Source organism: Diaphorina citri, unplaced genomic scaffold (genome assembly GCF_000475195.1).
Source record: "Diaphorina citri unplaced genomic scaffold, Diaci psyllid genome assembly version 1.1 scaffold62, whole genome shotgun sequence".
Taxonomy (NCBI): Eukaryota; Metazoa; Arthropoda; class Insecta; order Hemiptera; family Psyllidae; genus Diaphorina; species Diaphorina citri.
Window position 1 is genome coordinate 250,074 of NW_007377499.1, and position 23,648 is coordinate 273,721.

Consider the following 23,648-nt stretch of genomic DNA (forward strand, 5'->3'; position numbering starts at 1 on the left):
ACCATTTATTGGCCCACCTGCCCACATTTATTTTTCTAATTTTTGTTTTTATGACTACAATTTTTGAATAGCACTGGTTCGATAGCAGTCTTTAAGCCCTTTCTTTTGATGAAATTGGATCTTGAGAAAGTTCGTCCAGTTCAGACTTATGTGGCGTATGGTACAGGTGGGCCAATAAATGGTACGTTTTTTAGGTGGGCGAATAAATGGTACAGTTACCCTAGGTGCTGCTGTTGGCGGTATTTTGACCGTTTTTTGACGATTTTTGACCTTTTTTGGCGGTTTTCAGCTATACCGACTAAACGGTTAGAGATATTGTAAAAGTTTGGCTATAAGAACAAGAACACCCAAAATAAGCATTATTCAATAGGATGAGGAAAGTCGTGTGATGTTCACACCAGATTTTTAAATTATGTTTGCCAAATCTTTCGCGATTTAGAAACTTAGAAACAACAAGTTCAAAGTGGTTGAGTAGTCAAAACTTGCAACTCACATCCTTCGCTGAATGAATATTGCGTTCCATGGTGTTAATATATTTGCTCAGTGCATTTACAATTTTATTTTCACTCATGCACTTCCTTTTCCTTAGAATTTAATACGAGGAAAGCATGCAATGTGTAAGCACTGTTCAAAACTATAGGAAAACCTTGTTAACTGCGGGCGCGGGCCCCTGCTACGTACCTACCGTAATAGACATGAAAAAATCTTCACACCGTATTCAGCGTAAGTTGTGACGTCATTAAAAACCATAACGCAAAAGAAGAAAACCCTGTAAAAACATTGCAAGACGTAAAAATGGTTCCATAAATTTTTATTTAGGATAGCAGTGGACATTTTTCATGGTTGTGGTAGAATGGCTGCTGTCATAACTAGAAAGCTAGAGACATGTTTAGACAGCCCAAGTCTAACTTGTCAGATCTAATCATGAGCTCACCTCCAGTACCTACCCAAACACTAGTATTACCCTTTGTATCCTTCTGCTTATTCATTATTTAATTCCAAAAATAATGCACTACATGAAGTTTATCTGAAGGTTATATCGGACTTATTGCTTCCTTCTCGTTTCGCTATAATGTAAAATATATCAATATGCTCAATACACCCCCACTAGCCACTTACAATCATTAAAGTATTTTTTATTTTATTTTTCTTCATGTCCCCCTTCCCTCCTTCTATACAAAGTCTCCTCTATTATTTTATCAATATTTGTCTGTTGTATTTCAGGCAAGAGTAAAACAGCGTGGATCGGATCTCTATTCATGTCTATACCTCTGCTCTCAGGACCCATAGCCAGTTTCCTAACAGATCGCTATGGCTGCCGAAAAGTAACCATTCTGGGAGGTAAATATAACACATCCCGGCCCGATTGAGCCTTTTTACTTTTTAAAATTTTGCACAGCAAAATATTTACTTATCTTCAATGAATTAAATTCTAACATATTCAAGATAATTAGAAACTTTGGAATATAGACTAATCGACAATGCTCATGTATCCTTGTTGTTCTGAACCCAGGTATCCTAGCTGCCATAGGGTTTATTCTATCCTCATTCACCAGCTCTATCAATATACTCCTGGTTATACAATGCTCATGTATCCTTGTTGTTCTGAACCCAGGTATCTTAGCTGCCATAGGGTTTATTCTATCCTCATTCACCAGCTCTATCAATGTACTCCTGGTTACATTTGGTATTATCGCTGGATTTGGATTATCTCTGTGCTATGTGGCGGCTGTGGTGATCGTGGCGTACTATTTCGATGATCACAGATCATTTGCAACGGGATTATCAGTATGCGGCTCAGGTATTGGCACGTTCCTGTTTGCTCCTCTCACACATTATCTACTCAAGGAATATGGATGGCGAGGTAAGAATATTATATTATGGCTCTCTATCAGAACTAATGGTCTATTATTCCCTGTTCAAATTAAAATACATGAAATGAACATGGAGTTATCAACCCGGGGGTAGATATTGTTTTTATGAGATGTTTCCAGCCCAGAGGGTTAATGTCTTTTTATCTAATTAGATCTAATGTTAATGTGTACATTATGTCCTTTTGAAGCATTGACTGTCAAAGTAGGACATGACTCTACACTTGTTACAGTTTAACTCTTCACCTCGGGTAATATTCAAACCCTTACCTTACGGTGATAATCAGTTCTATCCAGATATATGTATTATATGTAGCTATGTGTGAGTGAACTGTATTAATTAACCAATACCCACATACATTGTATTCATGTCATATTATTACTTTACTCTCAACCTTGTTTGTCGGTTCCTTACTGGTTCTATCCAATTATTATTTTATCAGCAATGTTATTGTATTAATCAATATTTAATGCCTTCTTAATTGAGAACTATAGACTAGTGTTGTAAGAAAAAAGAGATCTAAGCGACCGAGTGGTGATTAGAAATTAGAAAATGTTTTATGGCCTTCTTTTATTTCCTCTCAATAACACGACTACTACATTATAGTATGCCCTCCCCATAGTATATTCATCAGATACCTAAGTGAACAGAAACATAATATTTCCCAATCAGGTGCTGGGTCAATATGAACAGAAAATAACGAGGTAACGTCTTTTCTTTGAATAAGATTATTCCTCTGTATTTCACCCTCAGGTACTACGCTTATTCTGGCCGGTCTGTTTCTGAACCTGTGTGTATGTGGCGCCCTCATGCGAGATCTCGCCTGGACTAAAGCTAGATCCAAAGCTCAGCGGAAACAATTCAAGAAGACACGACGTCGCCGCCAAAGATTATTTAGTGGTGACGAGGATGAGTTCAGTCAGCATAGCACGGTCCAGTCAGCACATCAGCATGCTGCCTATCCCAGTATTGACGAGTTGAAGAAACTGCTTCAGCAGCCAGGTGAGCTATGTAGCTCTATTGTTAATAGAATACTCTAGCTCAGTCAGCACATCAGCATGCTGCCTATCCCAGTATTGACGAGTTGAAGAAACTGCTTCAGCAGCCAGGTGAGCTATGTAGCTCTATTGTTAGTAGAATACTCTAGCTCAGTCAGCACATCAGCATGCTGCCTATCCCAGTATTGACGAGTTGAAGAAACTGCTTCAGCAGCCAGGAGAGCTATGTAGCTCTATTGTTAATAGAATACTCTAGCTCAGTCAGAACATCAGCATGCTGCCTATCCCAGTATTGACGAGTTGAAGAAACTGCTTCAGCAGCCAGGAGAGCTATGTAGCTCTATTGTTAATAGAATACTCTAGCTCAGTCAGAACATCAGCATGCTGCCTATCCCAGTATTGACGAGTTGAAGAAACTGCTTCAGCAGCCAGGAGAGCTATGTAGCTCTATTGTTAATAGAATACTCTAGCTCAGTCAGCACATCAGCATGCTGCCTATCCCAGTATTGACGAGTTGAAGAAACTGCTTCAGCAGCCAGGTGAGATAAGTAGCTCTATTGTTAGTAGAATACTCTAGCTCAGTCAGCACATCAGCATGCTGCCTATCCCAGTATTGACGAGTTGAAGAAACTGCTTCAGCAGCCAGGAGAGCTATGTAGCTCTATTGTTAATAGAATACTCTAGCTCAGTCAGCACATCAGCATGCTGCCTATCCCAGTATTGACGAGTTGAAGAAACTGCTTCAGCAGCCAGGAGAGCTATGTAGCTCTATTGTTAATAGAATACTCTAGCTCAGTCAGCACATCAGCATGCTGCCTATCCCAGTATTGACGAGTTGAAGAAACTGCTTCAGCAGCCAGGAGAGCTATGTAGCTCTATTGTTAATAGAATACTCTAGCTCAGTCAGCACATCAGCATGCTGCCTATCCCAGTATTGACGAGTTGAAGAAACTGCTTCAGCAGCCAGGTGAGATAAGTAGCTCTATTGTTAGTAGAATACTCTAGCTCAGTCAGCACATCAGCATGCTGCCTATCCCAGTATTGACGAGTTGAAGAAACTGCTTCAGCAGCCAGGAGAGCTATGTAGCTCTATTGTTAATAGAATACTCTAGCTCAGTCAGCACATCAGCATGCTGCCTATCCCAGTATTGACGAGTTGAAGAAACTGCTTCAGCAGCCAGGAGAGCTATGTAGCTCTATTGTTAATAGAATACTCTAGCTCAGTCAGCACATCAGCATGCTGCCTATCCCAGTATTGACGAGTTGAAGAAACTGCTTCAGCAGCCAGGTGAGATAAGTAGCTCTATTGTTAGTAGAATACTCTAGCTCAGTCAGCACATCAGCATTGTATGTTTGGTTATAAGTTCTATAGGTTGTATTGATGTATTATTGTGTACTTGTTGCAGGTTATATGGTGACTAGGGATGAGAGTTCAATACCCAGAGAGCTAGGAGCTACCTCCCCATTATCTGGTAATAGCAGAGATCCCGGGGCTCGGCTGTGTAGTTCCTTAGTTAATCTACCCACCTTTGTACGGAGTGGAGAGAAAGTTCCTCTCGAGGTAAAGAACTGCCTTCATGCTAGGGATCTTGTAACGGAAATGTTTTCTACTATGAAGCAACCTCCGTGCCCGAGTGGGTATCACACTAGGCTTGCACGCAGGAGGTCCGGGTTCGATTCCCAGCGGGGCCGAGGTTTTTTTCGGCTCTGTGCTTGGAGTTCGGGGTGCACTCAGCCTCGTGAGGACAATTGAGTAACTACTTTAATCGAGTAGCGACCAGTGGCGGCATTACAAGTCGAAGAGACGAGCGATAATAAATATGATGATTGAATAAATGAAAGACTTGTAATACTGTGATACCCAAAAAGTTGTGAAAAAGCTCTCTGCTTTACCACAAAGATTTATGATTTGATTTTTTTTTTCCTACTATGTCAAGTAGCATTATAATAAGAAAATTATTAGTCAAGCCAAGACAGAGTATTCAAATTAATTTTCCTATTGTAACGGAAAGTTTCATAATAATATCTTCACAATGGTGAATGTGCTAGACTCTAATGTACCTATTCAACATGTTAAATCAGTATACAAACAGTTTTGCCGAGCTTTTTACATGAAATTGTTTGATTTCTGTTACTAACTATAAAATGATTGTATGTCACAGGTCCTGGAAGCTCTAACCCACCAACAGCATGTGTATTCAGTATTGGTTAATAATTATCCAAGTCTATGATTGTATGTCACAGGTCCTGGAAGCTCTAACTCACCAACAGCATGTGTATTCAGTATTGGTTAATAATTATCCAAGTCTATGATTGTATGTCACAGGTCCTGGAAGCTCTAACCCACCAACAGCATGTGTATTCAGTATTGGTTAATAATTATCCAAGTCTATGATTGTATGTCACAGGTCCTGGAAGCTCTAACTCACCAACAGCATGTGTATTCAGTATTGGTTAATAATTATCCAAGTCTACTTATATCATCGCGCTCTTTCAGTCAGAGTGGTCGATTGAATGAACAGGTAAACTTAATTCTTATTTATAACTTATAACACATAACATTAACTTTTTTAAGGTATTGAGAGGAAAATCCAATTCACATACAAAATCGGTAATCATCATAATGACTTTGTTTGAACGTTTCTTTCCCTTGATGTAGAATCCGGGCTAGAACACTTTGCTTGGTCTGGAATCTATTGTTGAAAGAAATGACACATTGGCCGATGAAAGTGGTAGATAGGTACTTTGGTCTTCCATTTTCATTCCACCAGTCGGCTAAAGCCGCTACAGTAATATTCATGTCTTGTATGAAAGGTCCAATAACAATTAACCTCTGTTTGTGTTTGTTTTGTTTGCAGGCATCAAGTGGATCCTCGTTCTGTAATTGTCTAGTCCCCTCCCCTATCTGCTCTCCTAGAAGCCAAAGCCACCCCACCTCCCCCCTCGCCACCCAATCCTACCCCCCCTCCCTACCCATCACTGCTCCTACCAAAGAGAATCAAATCAACTCCAAAGAGATCGAAGATCATTCTAAAGACAATGAAGATAACGACAGAAATCCAGATGTTGATGAAGCGTGTGATACACTACTACCTCCTGAAGACAAAAACTCAAACGAAACTAGCGGCGGATTCTCCAACTACAACATGTTGGATGCTAAGCTCTCACCCACCTCTGCTAATGGAGAAATAGGAGGAGACCAGACAGCACGACAGTGGCTGCTGAACAAGAGATTAAATCATAACCATCATCATCATCATCATCATCATAACCAGAATCAGGATCAGCAGCCTAGACGATTACCCACCGCGTATCTGAAGGATTTGAGAGTACATAGGTAAGGATTAAGGAATCATGAGGGATTACTTATTTTTTGTTTGAGAAATAGTTTCACGGCACGGACTAATATAATTATATTCCATTGCTTTATTCAGAGATCTTTTTTGGCCGGGTCTCCGGTCACATGTTGATGCAACAAACAGTACTCTAAACTGATGTTATAACAAAGCTAAATCAGTTGAGATAGGAAAGGTAGACATGTACCCCATTATTTCATGTATGTTATATTTCTCCCACAGACACTCGCTGACATATAGAGGTGCCATGTTGAATATTAACCGCTATAGACTACGCGCCTCCTCATGTCCTGACATCTATCGGAATTCCATGACAACTATCGCCAAGGAGAAGGCAGATGTAAGTTTACTTATAATATCCACACTGATGAGTTTCACACAATTCTATTCAGGCAAAACAAGTAGGTACCTACTTATCTCTTGTCACTTGGTATAGAAATTCACTTATAAATGTATTGTATATTGTACATACATAGGAAGGTTAGGAAACAACTGAACAGTAGGTAGTAGGCCGCAGTTATTTCATTGCTGCGAAATAAAAACGGCCCGCGCGACGGTGAAAAATAGAAGAAAAAAGAAACATGTAGGTAGTTTTATGTTGTGCTAAGTATTGGATAACTAATGTTTTCCATGTTGCATATATGTATGTTCAGGAATGTAGACGATCTTGTTCCCAATGTTGTCAGCGCTTGCTTATGCAACTGAATGACTATTATGTAAGTCTTGTATGATAATGCCTTGCAGTTTGAACCCCCCTCTCATTATATTATAAGAGCCTTAGGCTAAATATCCCTGATGAAGCTTAGCACGCGTTTGAGTGTGATCCTCTATTTAGTTTTCCTATAAACACTCCCCGCCCCGTTTGGAAATAAGTAATAACACATGTCTCATATTAATAACATGTCTGTTGCTCAATCCCCAAGCAATATTCATTATTTAAAAATAGATGGTTTCACACATTTGGAATAACCCCTGTTTTATGTTTTTCTGATAGCAGTGTCATCAGTTCAAGATGAAATTGAATGGTAAGGAAGTGGGTGTATTTGTTAGGTTCAGTTTCTGTGGCATAATTAGGAAGAAGAGCTTCTTTCAAATCTCAAAAAAACAACGCTCGTATCTAACGAATGCGTTAGATACGAGCGTTGTTTTTTTTTTGAGTTTCTAGCATGTATATTTATTTTCTTTGTTCCAGTGGTATGCAGGATTATGTGAACTTTGGTATCTACTATCAGATATCACAAAATTTACTAAAAGAGAAGATTCCCTGTTTTGATAAAACCCTCCCTCAAACACAACCAGAGGCTTGAGAAAAAGATTTTTTTTTGAGTTTCTAGCATGTATATTTATTTTCTTTGTTCCAGTGGTATGCAGGATTATGTGAACTTTGGTATCTACTATCAGATATGTTGGATTTCTCTCACTTCAAAAATGTCAAGTAAGTGAAACAAAATACATTGATGGACCCCAGTGCGCCAGGCCAAGTTCCGGCCTGAGCACGCCAGTGTGTATATTACATGAAACGTTTCGAACCATTTTTACCCCTATCATAACTCCGGTAATTTTCCACATATTGTCATGAAATTTGGACCATATGTTAAGTTATACATGCTTATTATGCGTGCGAAATTCCGAAGTTCTAGCTTTAACTGAACGGGTAGAAAGAACGGCTTTAGAAATGTCGAAAAAGTTATGAGAGTAGACCCCCCAAAACCATACCAAAAACCCCTCATATTGTAACTTTTATGAACATGGGAACTACGGTTAGTGGTGTTTTACCGTATTTTTCACCTTCTCACATTAATAAATTGCTACCTATTATTAACATGAAAATAAAAAGAACATTGCCAAGTTGAAATTGAGAGAAGGTTGAAGGAATTGAGATCCAGCATTTTCAGCAGACACGAAAAACTGTGAATGCAGACTTGTCATGGGATTCATTTGTTTTTTAAAAAGAATACTGTGTGTGGGAGTCTCCAAATTTTGTACGTCTGAAGTCTGAACTAGATCCAGCGTGCTAGTGATTTTATTCCAAATTTTTAGTAAGTAGGTAAAGTAGATATTATTTTATTAGATAGGTAGATACGTTTACCAAGAAGTACTGTTTAACTTCATTTTGTTTCAAAGATTAAAGTAGTAATAAAAAAAATAAAAAGTCTCCTTGTGAAATATTATTAATTTATTATTTAATATTATACCCTTGTGGCTCGCAGCGGGCCGCACAATTTGACCAGGCGGGCCGCCAGTTTGACATGCCTGGTCTAAACTGAGAAACACGAAACGTGTTTGTCATATGAATGACTTGAAACATGTCGTATAAATCGTATAATGGTGGATAGAGTAGAGAATGTAGAGATGTAGGTATTATATTGTTTTGTTGTGTGTCCCAGTACAAACAAGACGAATCTACCTAGGAATCTTGCTGATGACGCCTCCGCTAGCATAGATATGATTCAATTATGAAAAATCCACTAATTCAATTATGAGAATGAGATCTACCAGTTGAGAGCAAATCCAAAAATCTACCAAAGAAGTAACTGAAGAACCAAAACCAACAACTAATGAAGGTCCACAAAACATTTACTTAAGACTATCTTGTTTTTTTTTTTTTTTTTTTTTTTTTTTTCTGTACCAAATAAATAAGACCTTTTTTAGACTGCGGGGGTAAAGTTTTTTTTTTTTTTTTTTTTTTTTTTTTATTCTGTACCAAATACATAAGACCTTGTTTAGACTGCGGGAGTAAAGGGACTTTTCAGTCTCATTTCGGCAGTATAAGCAGGGTATATTCTATTATATTTCACAGGAACATCAATGCTTCCATTTCTTCCATGAAAAGCCCCTCATCTGGGTGAGACTGGTGGAAGTTAGCAGGTTGCAAACCATGGTGCCTCAACTAATTTTGAATTTAAATCTGTAATGTTTTAATCTTGTGTAATGTATTGTATAAATTTAAATTCAAAGACTACCACTATAGTTGGTGTTATAGTTGTTGTTGTTGTTGTTGTAGTTGGTGTTGTTGTTAATGGAGGGGAAGAGGAGGAGGAAGAGGAGGAGGAGGAGGAGGAAATAAGGCGATCAGATGAGAGAAAATTGTGTGTCCACCGTTGTTGTTGGTGTCGTTGTTGTAGTGGTTGTTGTTGTAGTGGTTGTTGTTGTTGTTGTTGGTGTGTTGTTGTTTTGTTTTGTTGTTCGTGTTGTTTTTGGAGGAAAATTCGGCGCGGCGATAGAAAGAAACAGGTGGATAGGGATTCATAGTAACGTAGGGCCATTTTTGATATTTGTTGAACATTGGCGGGCCGCAGGTATTCACCCCCCCCCAGTAAAAAAATTGTTGTAAAAAAAATCATTGGTGTGTTGTTGTTATTTCTTTTGTTGTTCGTGTTGTTTTTGGAGGAAAATTCGGTACGGCGATAGAAAGAAACAGGTGGACAGGGATTCATAGTAACGTAGGAAATTGACGGATTCTCCTATTGTATCGTTAATATCTCCGTAAATAATGATTTCTCAGAAAATTCAAGATAATGGAATTAAAGAGGACAAAAAGGGGTACTTTTCTATCAGGAGAAATTCAATGGATTTCAATGGAAACTTGAAGAAAAATTGAATTGAAAAAATCGTAGTTTTTAAAGAGATACAAAAAAATCTTTTTCTCAAGTCTCTGGTTGTGTTTGAAGGAAGGTTTTACCAAAAAACTTCATTTTGTTTCAAAGATTAAAGTAATAAAAAATAAATAAAAAGTCTCCTTCTGAAATATTATTAATTTATTATTTAATATTATACCCTTGTGGCTCGCAGCGGGCCGCCCAATTTGACCAGGCGGGCCGCCAGTTTGACATGCCTGGTGTAAGAGATGAACTTACAATCCCCTGATTATACAACCAGGTTGACATATATCATACGCGGTCAAACTTTCTTGACTTGGCGGGGCGGAGCGCTACCGCGCTCCTTAATAGTCAATGTTATGCTATTGAACTTTTAAATGATTGGAGACTAGTGACGATATTACGAGTGAATACAAATTTAACAGAAAGAAAGAGGAACAACTTTCCTATAGCAAGTAGTAGATTACTAGTTACAACACTTGCTATAGCGTTTGGTATGCATTGTTTTGTTTATAATAGTGTGCTTATTTATTTCAGATCGCGCTAGGCTGGGCAGGTGATAGAGAATGGGTGAATGCTAATCTTGTCTATGCTGTGTCCATGGCACTCTGCGGTGCTGCACTCGTTCTGGTAAGTACAAGGTACTGGGTTCGATAGAGTTATTTTCAAGAAGAATCTACCTTGGGATAATAAGATCATTGTGATCCATCATGCTAAGAAACATTTCAATTTATTTCTCTGTTCAAATGTCAGATTGACTTGATAATTAGAACTGGAGATGGAAAGTCTTCAAAATTTCCAAACCAATATTTTTGAGGTCTGAATTTTTAACTTTACTCTAGGAATGAAACTATTGAAGTATTTATAATTAACTCATTGAATCCCTCCATCTGTTCCAGGTCCCTCTGATCAAATCTTATCAGAACATGTGCGGTATATCGGGGTTCTTCGGCTTGTTTGTCGCGGCAAACTATTCTCTCACTTCCATCATACTGGTTGAGATTACTACTATAGAACGATTCACTAATGCCTACGGACTTCTCCTGCTAGTACAGGGTATTGCCAATCTTGTGGGACCTCCTCTAGCTGGTAAGAAATAATCATTATAATAATAGACTCTGGAGTGAAGGGCTTTCTCTGCCACCTAATAAAATCTGTATTACGTATCAAATAAAAGATGAAGCTAGTTATGCTTCACATTTGTTATATTATTGACTTAAATTTTCGATCCTGATAGCCTCAGGGTATATTTATTTATCTCCGTTCAGTTCAGATAGGATTTCATTTATTTGAAATAAAACACACAACTCGTAGCCAGTAGTATTCCCATGTTGCCACATTTCCTCATGAGGAATGGGGAGGGGGCCCCTCCTGGTGTTTGTTCCACGTTGAAATAATCGCCACTCGTGCTCAGTTCCATCATGGCGGACCGGAAGTCAAATATAAACCGGTTTACATGATAGAACATGGTGTCCAGGTTAAGGAATACAAGCACGCTGATTGGTTGAGAGGGGCGAGGTTTGAGTGAGGTATACAGGAGAGAGTCAAAGCTATCATCACAGAACACAACACCTGACAGAAACAAATGAAATATCAACTTGAATTTAACACATGGCCTTCGTTTGACTCAATAACTTTCTGTCATTGCTGAGATTCGAATAGCAGTCTCCTAGGTTATGAAGCCAATGCCTTAGCAATAGCACCTGCTGTGCTGGATAAGCCAACATTTCGTGAATAAAACTAAAAATAAACTTATTTTAGCTTGGCAACTTGGCATCTTGAATTGCAAGGAGAGAGGTTGAAAGAAGCTCTATTAAAAAGACATCCCACTCCCAGTAGACCATTTGATTGAATAGAATTGGATTGTTTCCATTGTGTTACCTGAAGTATAGTGGAAACCAGGTTGATTATGCACAGAGAATAACAGCTGAGAACTATTCATTCCTAGTACGGTACGATTGTGTTTCTGTAGGAGATTGTGGAGTCTTATTTTAACCAGATCATAGGTTCTGTTCATGGCTTGATCATAATCTTCTTCATAATAATAAGTATAATCATCCTGGGGTGAGAGCTTGCGTACACTGAAAAGGATAGGATATGTTTGGACTTTTCTGTTCTTAGAATCCTAAAGTAAAGTTCGTTTCAGCATGCGTTGAGTTGTTTGTTTAAGTTATGAAGTGAGTATTGTATTTACCTGGGTACACTGGTATCATTCTTGTCCTTATAAACATACAGGTAACATTCACTATCCTCTACATAGATACGACTGGGATCAAACGTAGACCTTGTCACATCCTCCCCTGATGTTTGCACCTTGAGAACAATAATATCTGTCTGTTCAGGCCATGGCCGTCCCTGGGCATTGTAATAACGAACTTTGACCGGCCAAATAGAGAATGCATCCTTGAGTGGGCGGACTCGGATTTTACCAGGATGAGATGCGAACCAAGGTCTCCAGTCAGGAGGGATGCAAGAGCCGCCCGTCATCACGTAGTTATCCACCAGGAGAACACCTGATAAGCAGTAGTAATATACATTGTATAAGAGTTTAGAAAAGTTTCCTTTTTAATTGAAGTTGAGTATTTATTACACTGATGTAGGTAATTATTATTACCTGCCCATTGTTATCCGTTATCAGCATTGTATGATGAAGATATACCTGTACAGAGTTGGGTAGTATTCTCAATGTTCATTTCTATGGACACTACAGAGCCAGGACATTTGGTTATACACACATGGGACTCCTCTATGTTCTTATGATTAATAATATGGTGAACAGTTTCATTATTCAATACAGTTCCAGCACTGGTGTTGTTGTTATCTTTATTCGTTTGCCGATAGTAGATGAAAGGTTTGGTTATATCGGATTTACTTCTTACGAGCTGAGTTAAATCATTCAGATCAACACTTTGCTTATCTGATTCTGCTCCTGGAAAAAAGAATTCTATTACAATCCTAGATTCAAAACATCGACCCTCTGAATTACAATTTTAATTATTAATTTATTTCGTGTTCTTTTTGCTGTAAATATTGAATAACTAGCTGAATTCCGGAGGCCAAACTTGTAGAAAAGGCATGGCCGAACTTGTAGGAAATAATAAAAAATACGGTCGCGCTGCGCATTCCCTATTAGCTGCATAGTTAACAAGAAGGTAATAAATATCTTATGAAATAATAAAATATTACAAATATATAGTAAATATTACGCATTCATTGGCGTTACTCTTCCAGACTAAAGGAATGTGTAATTCCTTTGCTTTTGTGGATAGCAGTCTGTATGACATTGACTGGTTGACATTGGCAAGCTTCATAAAATTTCCTGTTGATTTGTAAATACCTTATCCATTTGAATATGGCAGCAAGGAGTCATCGACCCAAAATGAAAGAACCAATCAGAATGCGAGAAATAAAATTCCCTGGACCTATACACAATTTCCTATGATAATGATTTAATTACACAATATAACAATAGTGATTTTCCTAATCAATTTCATCCATCTATCTCTCTATCTACTCCTATTACTATGTTCATGTACCTGTACTTATTTTGTATGTTTGAAGACACGGTACCTATATTTTAAACCTACTTATTTTTACCTTATCTTATTCGTTGTTTTCTCTATCAGATCTTAACCATTCTTTTAATTCTAACTTAAATTTCCTTATGTTAGAGTTATTTTTGATAGAATCGGGTAGCCTGTTGTACATTCTTATCCCTTCAAAATTTATTGATTTCTGGCCCTTACTTGTTTTAAATTTATCTATTCTTGGGTTTTTGGTTCTAAGTTGGTAGGAATGGTTTATGTATTGGATCAGCTCCGTTTTATTCTGATAGACATATGTACATAGGTTTTTATAGAGCAGTTTTTTTAGAGCAAGTACTTTCAGTTCTTTAAAGAGGTCTTTGGTTGGGTATCTTCTACCTTTCTTATAAATTATTTTAAGCAAACATTTTTGTACATTACTATCAGAGCTTGATTATAACTACCCCAGCCGGAGTCTGCTACTTACATACCTTGCATTGACTGTCTGTTTGTTTTATTTGATTGTTTGTATTCCACTGTTCCTAATGTAATCAGCATGGATTCAGGTATCACACTTGTTGTGCTGTTGAAAGTCTTGTTCCGTATTCCAGTAGCATTGTCCGGTGTTAGAAGAGACAAGTTACCAGAGCTTATTATACGCTCGGAAATAGTTGTGTTCTCAATGTGTTGAGAGTTATTTGCTGATGTAAAATCTTCAACCTCCATACTTTGTCTTTGAACATCGGAAAAATTGGTAAAATGGTCGGAAATTTCAATGTCTGTCTTGAAGTGGTCCGAGATATTAGTTCCTTGTGTTATGCCGGATGATGTGCTCATAGCTTGAGAGGCTTTCACTCGAGTAGGAATGGGTAAGCTGGTGACATTTATCTTGCGAGTATTCGGCATTGTTGAACCTGGGTAATCTTTAACTGAAAACGAAAAGTAAACCGAGTAAAATAGTGTATTAATTGTTGATATTCTAAATAAAACCACAAACATTAACCTTGCTTTACAAGATCACTATACAAATAGTGATCTGGTAAAGGAAAATCAGTATTTATTCAGAACGTATTCTTCTCCTCCTGAGGATTGGGACAAATGAGTCATTGTAACATTTTGAAATTAATTATCTATGTAGTAGTTTATTAAATTCAGGCAATTTTCCTTGGTTGAAAAAGAAGAAAAAAATCCAATAATAACAAACAAGTATTGTTTCACTCCAGAAGACCATCAGGTTTTCTCTTAGGAGTGACATAAATGGTTCCCCCCGAACTTGAAGGCGCAAAATTATTTAAAAACTAATAACAAGTAACTTACTTACTTCCTTATGTTGATTACCTTTGTTGACATGTGAGGTGGACGGAGCTTGGATGAAGAAGGGTAGAGATGAGAAGACAAGGGGTGTATTGGGTCCATCCAGAGTTATATTATGCACAGTGTAGGACCATACATCAACACCCTGTATAACCAAACACACAACCAATGTAACTAAACCCATCCTGTATACTAATCTACATTCCAACTGATGTTAAACGTACACACACATTAAAGTCTTAACATTATAGTCTAGTCCGAAATATTTAAAAAACCACGCATAGACTAATTTACAACCAAATAAAAATAAAAATCTAGGTACTCCACTGCCGCGGTTGAAACTATTTGGTAGTTGATAGTGGATGAAATATGAAAATTGGAAACGAGTGGCTGAAATGAAAATCGGCGAGTGTTTACGTGTGAAAACTGTGAAATCTTTCCCTTGGTTTGGTCGTGTCGTGCTTCGTACCACCAAATTGAAATGTGAGCGAGTTATTGTTATTCTTATGAATCCTATGATGAAACTAGCAGGTTACCCGTGCTTCGCTACGTTTTAGGATATTTTAGTAAAAGAAAAAATCTCCGTCAGTAGGAATCCTCACCAGAAAGAATGCTACCGTTGCACTACGCGCTCCCTATTGACTTCGCACTTCTATAGAATATGGTCGCGCTACGCGCTCCCCATCGGCTTCTCAATTTGAGAGAATACGGTCGCGCTACGCGCTCCCCATTAGCTTCACACTTTGAAACAATACGGTCGCGCTACGCGCTCCTCATCGGCTTCTCACTTTGAAAGAAAACGGTCGCGCTACGCGCTCCCTATTGGCTTCGCACTTTGATAGAATATGGTCGCGCTGCACGCTCCCTGTTGGCTTCGCACTTCGAGAGAATAAGGTCGCGCTCCGCCCTCCCTATTGGCTTTACACCTTTTAAAAAAACGGTCGCGCTACGCGCTCCCCATTAGCTTCTCACTTTAAAACAATACGGTCGCGCTACGCGCTCCCTATTGGCTTTACACCTTTTAGAAAAAACGGTCGCGCTACGAGCTCCCTATTGACTTCGCACTTCTATAGAAATACGGTCGCGCTACGCGCTCCTCATTAGCTTTACGCTTTGAAACAATACGGTCGCGCTACGCGCTCCTTATTGGTTTCTCACTTTGAAAGAATATGGTCGCGCTACGCGCTCCTCATTAGCTTCTCACTTTGAAAGAATACGGCCGCGCTACACGCTCCCTATTGGCTTTGCACTTTGATTGAATATGGTCGCGCTGCGCTTCCATGTTGGCTTCGCAGTTCGAGAGAATAAGGTCGCACTACGCGTTCCCAACGGCTTCTCATTTTGAGAGAATACGGTCGCGCTATGCGCTCCTGATTAGCTTTACGCTTTGAAACAATTTGGTCGCGCTACGCGCTCCTTATTGTTTTGTTTTTGTTTTGTTTTATTTATTTGTAACAATAATTGATATAGGTATATATAACAAGAAGACGCGCTAAAAAATTGCCGGAGGGACGGACCCAGCTTGTTTACTTTCCTTATCCTATAGGAATAGGAAGGAGAGTAATGTAATCGGGTCAAATTTTCGATGGTGAGTTTTTAGTGCCAAAACACGTTTTGAGGTCCCTAGAGCCTAAATACAAAGTTTCAGCCATTGGTCCGTGTGTCTGTCCATCTGTCTGTCTGTAAACAAAATATCTCAAGAACGGTAAGAGCTAGAGACTTTAAATTTGGCATGCAGCTCTGCTGTCAAATGTGACAAGGATGCGACACGAAACTTTTGGTTAAGATCGGTGCAACGCTTGGCGGCATTTCGGTCGCTTTTTGGCGTTTTTCGGTGTAATTCAATAATATCTCGGAAACGGTATGAGCTAGGGACATGAAATTTGGTATGTAGTCCACAAATGTGACAAGGATGCAACACAATACTTTTGGTTAAGATAGGTGCTGCGGTTTGCGGTATTTTGAGAAGGTAATAAATATCTTATGAAATAATAAAATATTACAAATATATAGTAAATATTACGCATTCATTGGCGTTACTCTTCCATATGTTAAGCTACGCCGAACGGGCTCTAGTCTTGATTTTAAATCATTACATAAAAGTAAAATCCAAAAATCAAATCAAGAATGATAATAAACTGAATATTAAACAAATTAGGTAGGTACATAGGTACTGAATATAACAATAGTGATTTTCCTAATCAATTTCATCCATCTATCTCTCTATCTACTCCTATTACTATGTTCATGTACCTACCTGTACTTATTTTGTATGTTTGAAGACACGGTACCTATATTTTATACCTACTTATTTTTACCTTTTCTTATTCGTTATTCATTTCTCTATCAGATCTTAACCATTCTTTTAATTCTAACTTAAATTTCCTTATGTTAGAGTTATTTTTGATAGAATCGGGTAGCCTGTTGTACATTCTTATCCCTTCAAAATTTATTGATTTCTGGCCCTTACTTGTTTTAAATTTATCTATTCTTGGGTTTTTGGTTCTAAGTTGGTAGGAATGGTTTATGTATTGGATCAGCTCCGTTTTATTCTGAGGTTTTTATAGAGCAGTTTTTTTTTAGATCAAGTACTTTCAGTTCTTTAAAGAGGTCTTTGGTTGGGTATCTTCTACCTTTCTTATAAATTATTTTAAGCAAACATTTTTGTACATTTTCAAGTTTTTGTAATAATGTTTTTCCGGCTCTACCGTATGCACTAATGCCATACTCTAGTGCAGACTGCACTAATGCATGATATACTTCCATCAAAAGCGGGAGATTCAAAAAATTCCTGAGGGTCAGAAAGGGGTAAATGTACCTTCTCAGTCTTTTAGTTAAGAGCTCTATATGTTTGTCCCACTTTAAGAAACAGTCCAGCTCCACTCCTAGGTATTTTGCATTTTCTACCACCTGTAATGAATCACAATTGCAGGGATTTACACAGTTGTCATTTTCGTGTATAATAAGGTTTGTTCTCTCAGGCAGTTGACTTTTGTTCATACAAAATGGCAAAATCTTGGTTTTATTGGCGTTTATTGTTAGGTTATGTTGACGGAACCAACATCTTATCAGTCTCATATCTCGTTCTATCAGATTGAACACCTCATCCCAAGATTTACCTCTAACAAGAAGGGCAGTATCATCTGCGAAAGTAACTAACTGACCAGTGAGGGGGAGATTATATAGACCTAGTACGTATATGTTATATAGGGTAGGAGAAAGTACCGTCCCCTGGGGTACAGCGTAGGGTTTATTTATGATTGTCTCGCTCTCATATGTTGAAATTGTAGTGTTATTTATATTTTTTTCGTTTTTTTTTTTTTGTTCTATGGTTTTAGTGTACCCGTTTATTTTGACTTTTTGTGTTCTGTTACTTAGGTAACTTTTAAATAAGTTTAGTTCTTTTCCTCTAATTCCTATTTTTTCTAGAGTATCTATCAGGATCTTATGTGACACCCTGTCAAATGCGAGAGATAAATCAAGTAATGCGAGAGATAATTTTATTATTGGCTTCTCACTTTGAAAGAATACGGCCGCGCTACGCGCTCCCTACTGGCTTTGCACTTTGATTGAATATGGTCGCGCTGCGCTTCCATATTGGCTTCGTACTTCGAGAGAATACGGTCGCGCTACGCGCTCCTCATTGGCTTCTCACTTTGAAAGAATACGGTCGCGCTACGCGCTCCTCATTGGCTTCTCACTTTGAAAGAATACGGTCGCGCTACGCGCTCCTCATTAGCTTCTCACTTTGATAGAATATGGTCGCGCTGCGCGCTCCCTGTTAGCTTCGCAGTTCGAGAGAATAAAGTCGCGCTACGCGCTCCCCATCGGCTTCTCACTTTGAGAGAATACGGTCGCGCTACGCGCTCCTCATTGGCTTCTCACTTTGAAAGAATACGGTTGCGCTACGCGCTCCCTATTGGCTTCGCACTTTGATAGAATATGGTCGCGCTGCGCGCTCCCTGTTGGCTTCGCACTTCGAGAGAATAAGGTCGCGCTTAATAAGATACTCCAACTCCACAGCACAGAATGCCTTTTTAGTCCGTCCTTCCTTTATTATTACAATAGTAATAAAAAGGTATAAGGGACGGACTATTGTATTCGCTTCGGTGTCTGTCAGTCGGTCTGTCTGTCCCCATAGAAGGACTTATCCAAACCTGGTCGACCTATATATGAAATTAAAAGGTCTTTTTACCAGGAACACGAAAATGGTGGTGCGAATTTTGCCCAGAAAACCATAAAGCCAAAAGACCAAAAAAACTGTTTTTGGGGGATTTTTTTTCACATTTTCTCACACAAATGAGCTCTGATCTTGAACTTTGTCGCGACGACCTATGAACTCAAAGCGAGAAAGTTTTAGATAACACTTCAGTCGATCATTTAAGACCGGTTTTAGCGTTACCTACATATGTTAAGCTACGCCGAACGGGCTCTAGTCTTGATTTTAAATCATTACATAAAAGTAAAATCCAAAAATCAAATCAAGAATGATAATAAACTGAATATTAAACAAATTAGGTAGGTACATAGGTACTGATTTTCTCTAATCACGATCGAATAAACTATAACGCGCTAAAAAATTGCCGGAGGGACGGACCCAGCTTGTTTACTTTCCTTATCCTATAGGAATAGGAAGGAGAGTAATGTAATCGGGTCAAATTTTCGATGGTGAGTTTTTAGTGCCAAAACACGTTTTGAGGTCCCTAGAGCCTAAATACAAAGTTTCAGCCATTGGTCCGTGTGTCTGTCCATCTGTCTGTCTGTAAACAAAATATCTCAAGAACGGTAAGAGCTAGAGACTTTAAATTTGGCATGCAGCTCTGCTGTCAAATGTGACAAGGATGCGACACGAAACTTTTGGTTAAGATCGGTGCAACGCTTGGCGGCATTTCGGTCGCTTTTTGGCGTTTTTCGGTGTAATTCAATAATATCTCGGAAACGGTATGAGCTAGGGACATGAAATTTGGTATGTAGTCCACAAATGTGACAAGGATGCAACACAATACTTTTGGTTAAGATAGGTGCTGCGGTTTGCGGTATTTTGACAGCTTTCTGGTGGCTTTCGACCGCTTTTTGGCGGTTTTCAGCTCTACTGACTAAACGGTTAGAGATATTGTAAAAGTTACCATAGATGAACACCCAAATAAGCATCATTCAATAGGATAAGGAAAATTGTGTGATGTTCACACCAGATTTTTTAGAAGAAGCGTTTGCAATTTTATATCGCTTCAAACTTAGTGCAATTCTCGGCACACTTGATATAAACCTGATTCATTTCTCTCTCCCCCAGGTTGGCTGTACGATCTGACCAACAGTTATGACTTGGCGTTCTATCTGTCCGGTATATTCATTGGAGTGTCTGGTATTCTGCTGGTATTACCATCCAGCTCTTGTGATAAGGACAAGGACCAGTCCCCTGCACCTCCTCGTAACAAAACAGCCATCTCTCCTTCCCAGTCTACCAATGCTACTCAATCCACATTACAATCCTCACTCAGTGCTTGACACTAAACACCATACGACAAGTGATTTCTCCTTTCTAATTTCTTCTTCACTGCTTTCTGTTATTTTACTTTTCCCCTAGAGTACAAAAATATAAATTCAGTTGAATCCTCTCATAGGTTTATAGTATCAGTTATCGATGTTATCATACCTTCATTTTAATTTTTTATATTTTAACAATTTACTTTGTTACATCTCAGAACCAAACAGTATTCATTAACTATATGTATATTGTGAATCAACACACATCTTGCTCGAGTTGATTAGTAAGGACGTTGCATTATAGCAAAGGTTGTATTCTATGTAGCAGTATGATAATCAGTATTAGTGATAGTCACCTTACTGTTCTGCATGCAGGAGGTCTGGGTTCAATTCCCGGTCAGGTCAAAGACTATTATTCTTCATGCTTGATGTTCGCTTGGCACTCTGTCTCGTGAGGACAAGATGGCGGTATTACAAGTAACAAAACAAGTATTAGTATTTAAGTAAAACAAGTATTAGTCAATAAAAGAAGTATTAGTAATACTTGTAATGTTGTGATGATCACTAAGGTTGTAACATACCTTTGACATTACATAAACTATACATATGTAATCCTAAATGAGCTTGGCGATAATTTTCTTCTTGAATTTTATTTGACGTAGGTTTATATAGGAGCTCTGAAACTTGAAAAGCTATGACCTATTTACAATAGCCCTAGTTATGATAAGAGGTGCTCAAAGATAATATTGTACATAGGTACCGGTAGTACTACCTTATGTACTTCATTTGAAACGAAATTTTCTCGCGCTTGAATTTTTTACTTCTGGCTCTTCTAGCTCATTTAGGATTATTAACATTCATTTGTATTTCAATTTACTTTCATATTCATTGTTGAAACTATTAGGTATAATTAGTGTGGATAAGGTCTACTATGTATTTTCTCATTGATTCATCCTATTTTATTTATTCTACATATTATATTATGACGCGTATTAGAATATTCACTTCATTCATACCTAGTCGATTCATTTTTGTTTCTACTCTTGAATTTGTTACTTTACAAGACTTTGATTATTCTCACTTTCCTAGCTTTACATTTAAAGAGAGGAAAATGCATTTGTTCTCTTTAGTTCCAGGACGAAAGTGTTTCATCGTGTAATAAAAGCCATCATCATTGTCACTGGGCAAACTATTCTCTCGCTTTTCGTTGCTTATTATTATCAGTTACAATTAATAATGATCTCATGTTTGTCCAAATTTCATTCAAATTGTACTTTTTTGCTCTCAAAAAGAATATCTGCATATAATTTTGATCAGGGGGGTATTTATTACACAAATGACTTCTCATACCAGTTGTGTTTTGACAAGAAAGGTAATTCTCTTAGTATGGGGAAGTTTGCATCCATTAATTTCTGTGTCCTAATACTCCTAATAAAAAATTCAAAATACATAATACCGACCTACTATAAATTAAAAACATAAAGGGGCTCAGGAATGGCAGAATGTTGCATCATACATATTCTTTCATATATTTACCCTTGCAATATTGTAATGTATACTTGATTCAAATAAATTAGTATGCCTGTTTGTTTTGTTTTTTTTTTGTTTTTTTTTTTTTTTTTTTTGAAATTAAAAGGTCTTTTTACCAGGAACACGAAAATGGTGGTGCGAATTTTGCCCAGAAAACCATAAAGCCAAAAGACCAAAAAAACTGTTTTTGGGGGATTTTTTTTCACATTTTCTCACACAAATGAGCTCTGATCTTGAACTTTGTCGCGACGACCTATGAACTCAAAGCGAGAAAGTTTTAGATAACACTTCAGTCGATCATTTAAGACCGGTTTTAGCGTTACCTACATATGTTAAGCTACGCCGAACGGGCTCTAGTCTTGATTTTAAATCATTACATAAAAGTAAAATCCAAAAATCAAATCAAGAATGATAATAAACTGAATATTAAACAAATTAGGTAGGTACATAGGTACTGATTTTCTCTAATCACGATCGAATAAACTATAACGCGCTAAAAAATTGCCGGAGGGACGGACCCAGCTTGTTTACTTTCCTTATCCTATAGGAATAGGAAGGAGAGTAATGTAATCGGGTCAAATTTTCGATGGTGAGTTTTTAGTGCCAAAACACGTTTTGAGGTCCCTAGAGCCTAAATACAAAGTTTCAGCCATTGGTCCGTGTGTCTGTCCATCTGTCTGTCTGTAAACAAAATATCTCAAGAACGGTAAGAGCTAGAGACTTTAAATTTGGCATGCAGCTCTGCTGTCAAATGTGACAAGGATGCGACACGAAACTTTTGGTTAAGATCGGTGCAACGCTTGGCGGCATTTCGGTCGCTTTTTGGCGTTTTTCGGTGTAATTCAATAATATCTCGGAAACGGTATGAGCTAGGGACATGAAATTTGGTATGTAGTCCACAAATGTGACAAGGATGCAACACAATACTTTTGGTTAAGATAGGTGCTGCGGTTTGCGGTATTTTGACAGCTTTCTGGTGGCTTTCGACCGCTTTTTGGCGGTTTTCAGCTCTACTGACTAAACGGTTAGAGATATTGTAAAAGTTACCATAGATGAACACCCAAATAAGCATCATTCAATAGGATAAGGAAAATTGTGTGATGTTCACACCAGATTTTTTAGAAGAAGCGTTTGCAATTTTATATCGCTTCAAACTTAGTGCAATTCTCGGCACACTTGATATAAACCTGATTCATTTCTCTCTCCCCCAGGTTGGCTGTACGATCTGACCAACAGTTATGACTTGGCGTTCTATCTGTCCGGTATATTCATTGGAGTGTCTGGTATTCTGCTGGTATTACCATCCAGCTCTTGTGATAAGGACAAGGACCAGTCCCCTGCACCTCCTCGTAACAAAACAGCCATCTCTCCTTCCCAGTCTACCAATGCTACTCAATCCACATTACAATCCTCACTCAGTGCTTGACACTAAACACCATACGACAAGTGATTTCTCCTTTCTAATTTCTTCTTCACTGCTTTCTGTTATTTTACTTTTCCCCTAGAGTACAAAAATATAAATTCAGTTGAATCCTCTCATAGGTTTATAGTATCAGTTATCGATGTTATCATACCTTCATTTTAATTTTTTATATTTTAACAATTTACTTTGTTACATCTCAGAACCAAACAGTATTCATTAACTATATGTATATTGTGAATCAACACACATCTTGCTCGAGTTGATTAGTAAGGACGTTGCATTATAGCAAAGGTTGTATTCTATGTAGCAGTATGATAATCAGTATTAGTGATAGTCACCTTACTGTTCTGCATGCAGGAGGTCTGGGTTCAATTCCCGGTCAGGTCAAAGACTATTATTCTTCATGCTTGATGTTCGCTTGGCACTCTGTCTCGTGAGGACAAGATGGCGGTATTACAAGTAACAAAACAAGTATTAGTATTTAAGTAAAACAAGTATTAGTCAATAAAAGAAGTATTAGTAATACTTGTAATGTTGTGATGATCACT

The 23,648-nt window shown here is 38.0% G+C and overlaps 2 protein-coding genes across 2 annotated transcripts; one reads left to right on the top strand and one right to left on the bottom strand.

Annotated features, from left to right (window-relative positions):
* Positions 1-1,228: 1,228 nt before the first annotated feature.
* On the top strand, positions 1,229-21,593 carry LOC103518815. Its single transcript, XM_026830235.1, has 13 exons — positions 1,229-1,341; positions 1,616-1,864; positions 2,626-2,874; positions 4,277-4,431; positions 5,279-5,392; positions 5,729-6,207; positions 6,449-6,566; positions 7,588-7,661; positions 8,614-8,653; positions 9,027-9,071; positions 10,345-10,455; positions 10,725-10,914; positions 19,954-21,593. The coding sequence occupies exons 1-13, from the start codon at positions 1,260-1,262 to the stop codon at positions 20,166-20,168; spliced, it is 2,121 nt and encodes a 706-aa protein (XP_026686036.1). The 5' UTR covers positions 1,229-1,259; the 3' UTR covers positions 20,169-21,593.
* LOC103518635 lies at positions 10,943-15,242 on the bottom strand. The gene is made up of 6 exons (XM_008483715.3): positions 14,688-15,242; positions 13,841-14,278; positions 12,485-12,754; positions 12,020-12,338; positions 11,707-11,906; positions 10,943-11,397 (listed from the first exon to the last, which is right to left on the bottom strand). The coding sequence occupies exons 1-6, from the start codon at positions 14,845-14,847 to the stop codon at positions 11,111-11,113; spliced, it is 1,674 nt and encodes a 557-aa protein (XP_008481937.1). The 5' UTR covers positions 14,848-15,242; the 3' UTR covers positions 10,943-11,110.
* Positions 21,594-23,648: the final 2,055 nt, after the last annotated feature.

Excerpts from the sequence above, each read along its gene's own strand:
- LOC103518815 (XM_026830235.1), top strand. The coding sequence starts at position 1,260 with ATGTCTATACCTCTGCTCTCAGGACCCATAGCCAGTTTCCTAACAGAT. Across the intron at positions 1,865-2,625 it reads CAAGGAATATGGATGGCGAG|GTACTACGCTTATTCTGGCC; the intron begins GTAAGAATATTA and ends TTTCACCCTCAG. Across the intron at positions 5,393-5,728 it reads GTGGTCGATTGAATGAACAG|GCATCAAGTGGATCCTCGTT; the intron begins GTAAACTTAATT and ends TTTTGTTTGCAG.
- LOC103518635 (XM_008483715.3), bottom strand. The coding sequence starts at position 14,847 with ATGGGTTTAGTTACATTGGTTGTGTGTTTGGTTATACAGGGTGTTGAT. Across the intron at positions 14,279-14,687 it reads CACCTCACATGTCAACAAAG|TTAAAGATTACCCAGGTTCA; the intron begins GTAATCAACATA and ends TTTCGTTTTCAG. Across the intron at positions 12,755-13,840 it reads AAACAGACAGTCAATGCAAG|GAGCAGAATCAGATAAGCAA; the intron begins GTATGTAAGTAG and ends TCTTTTTTCCAG.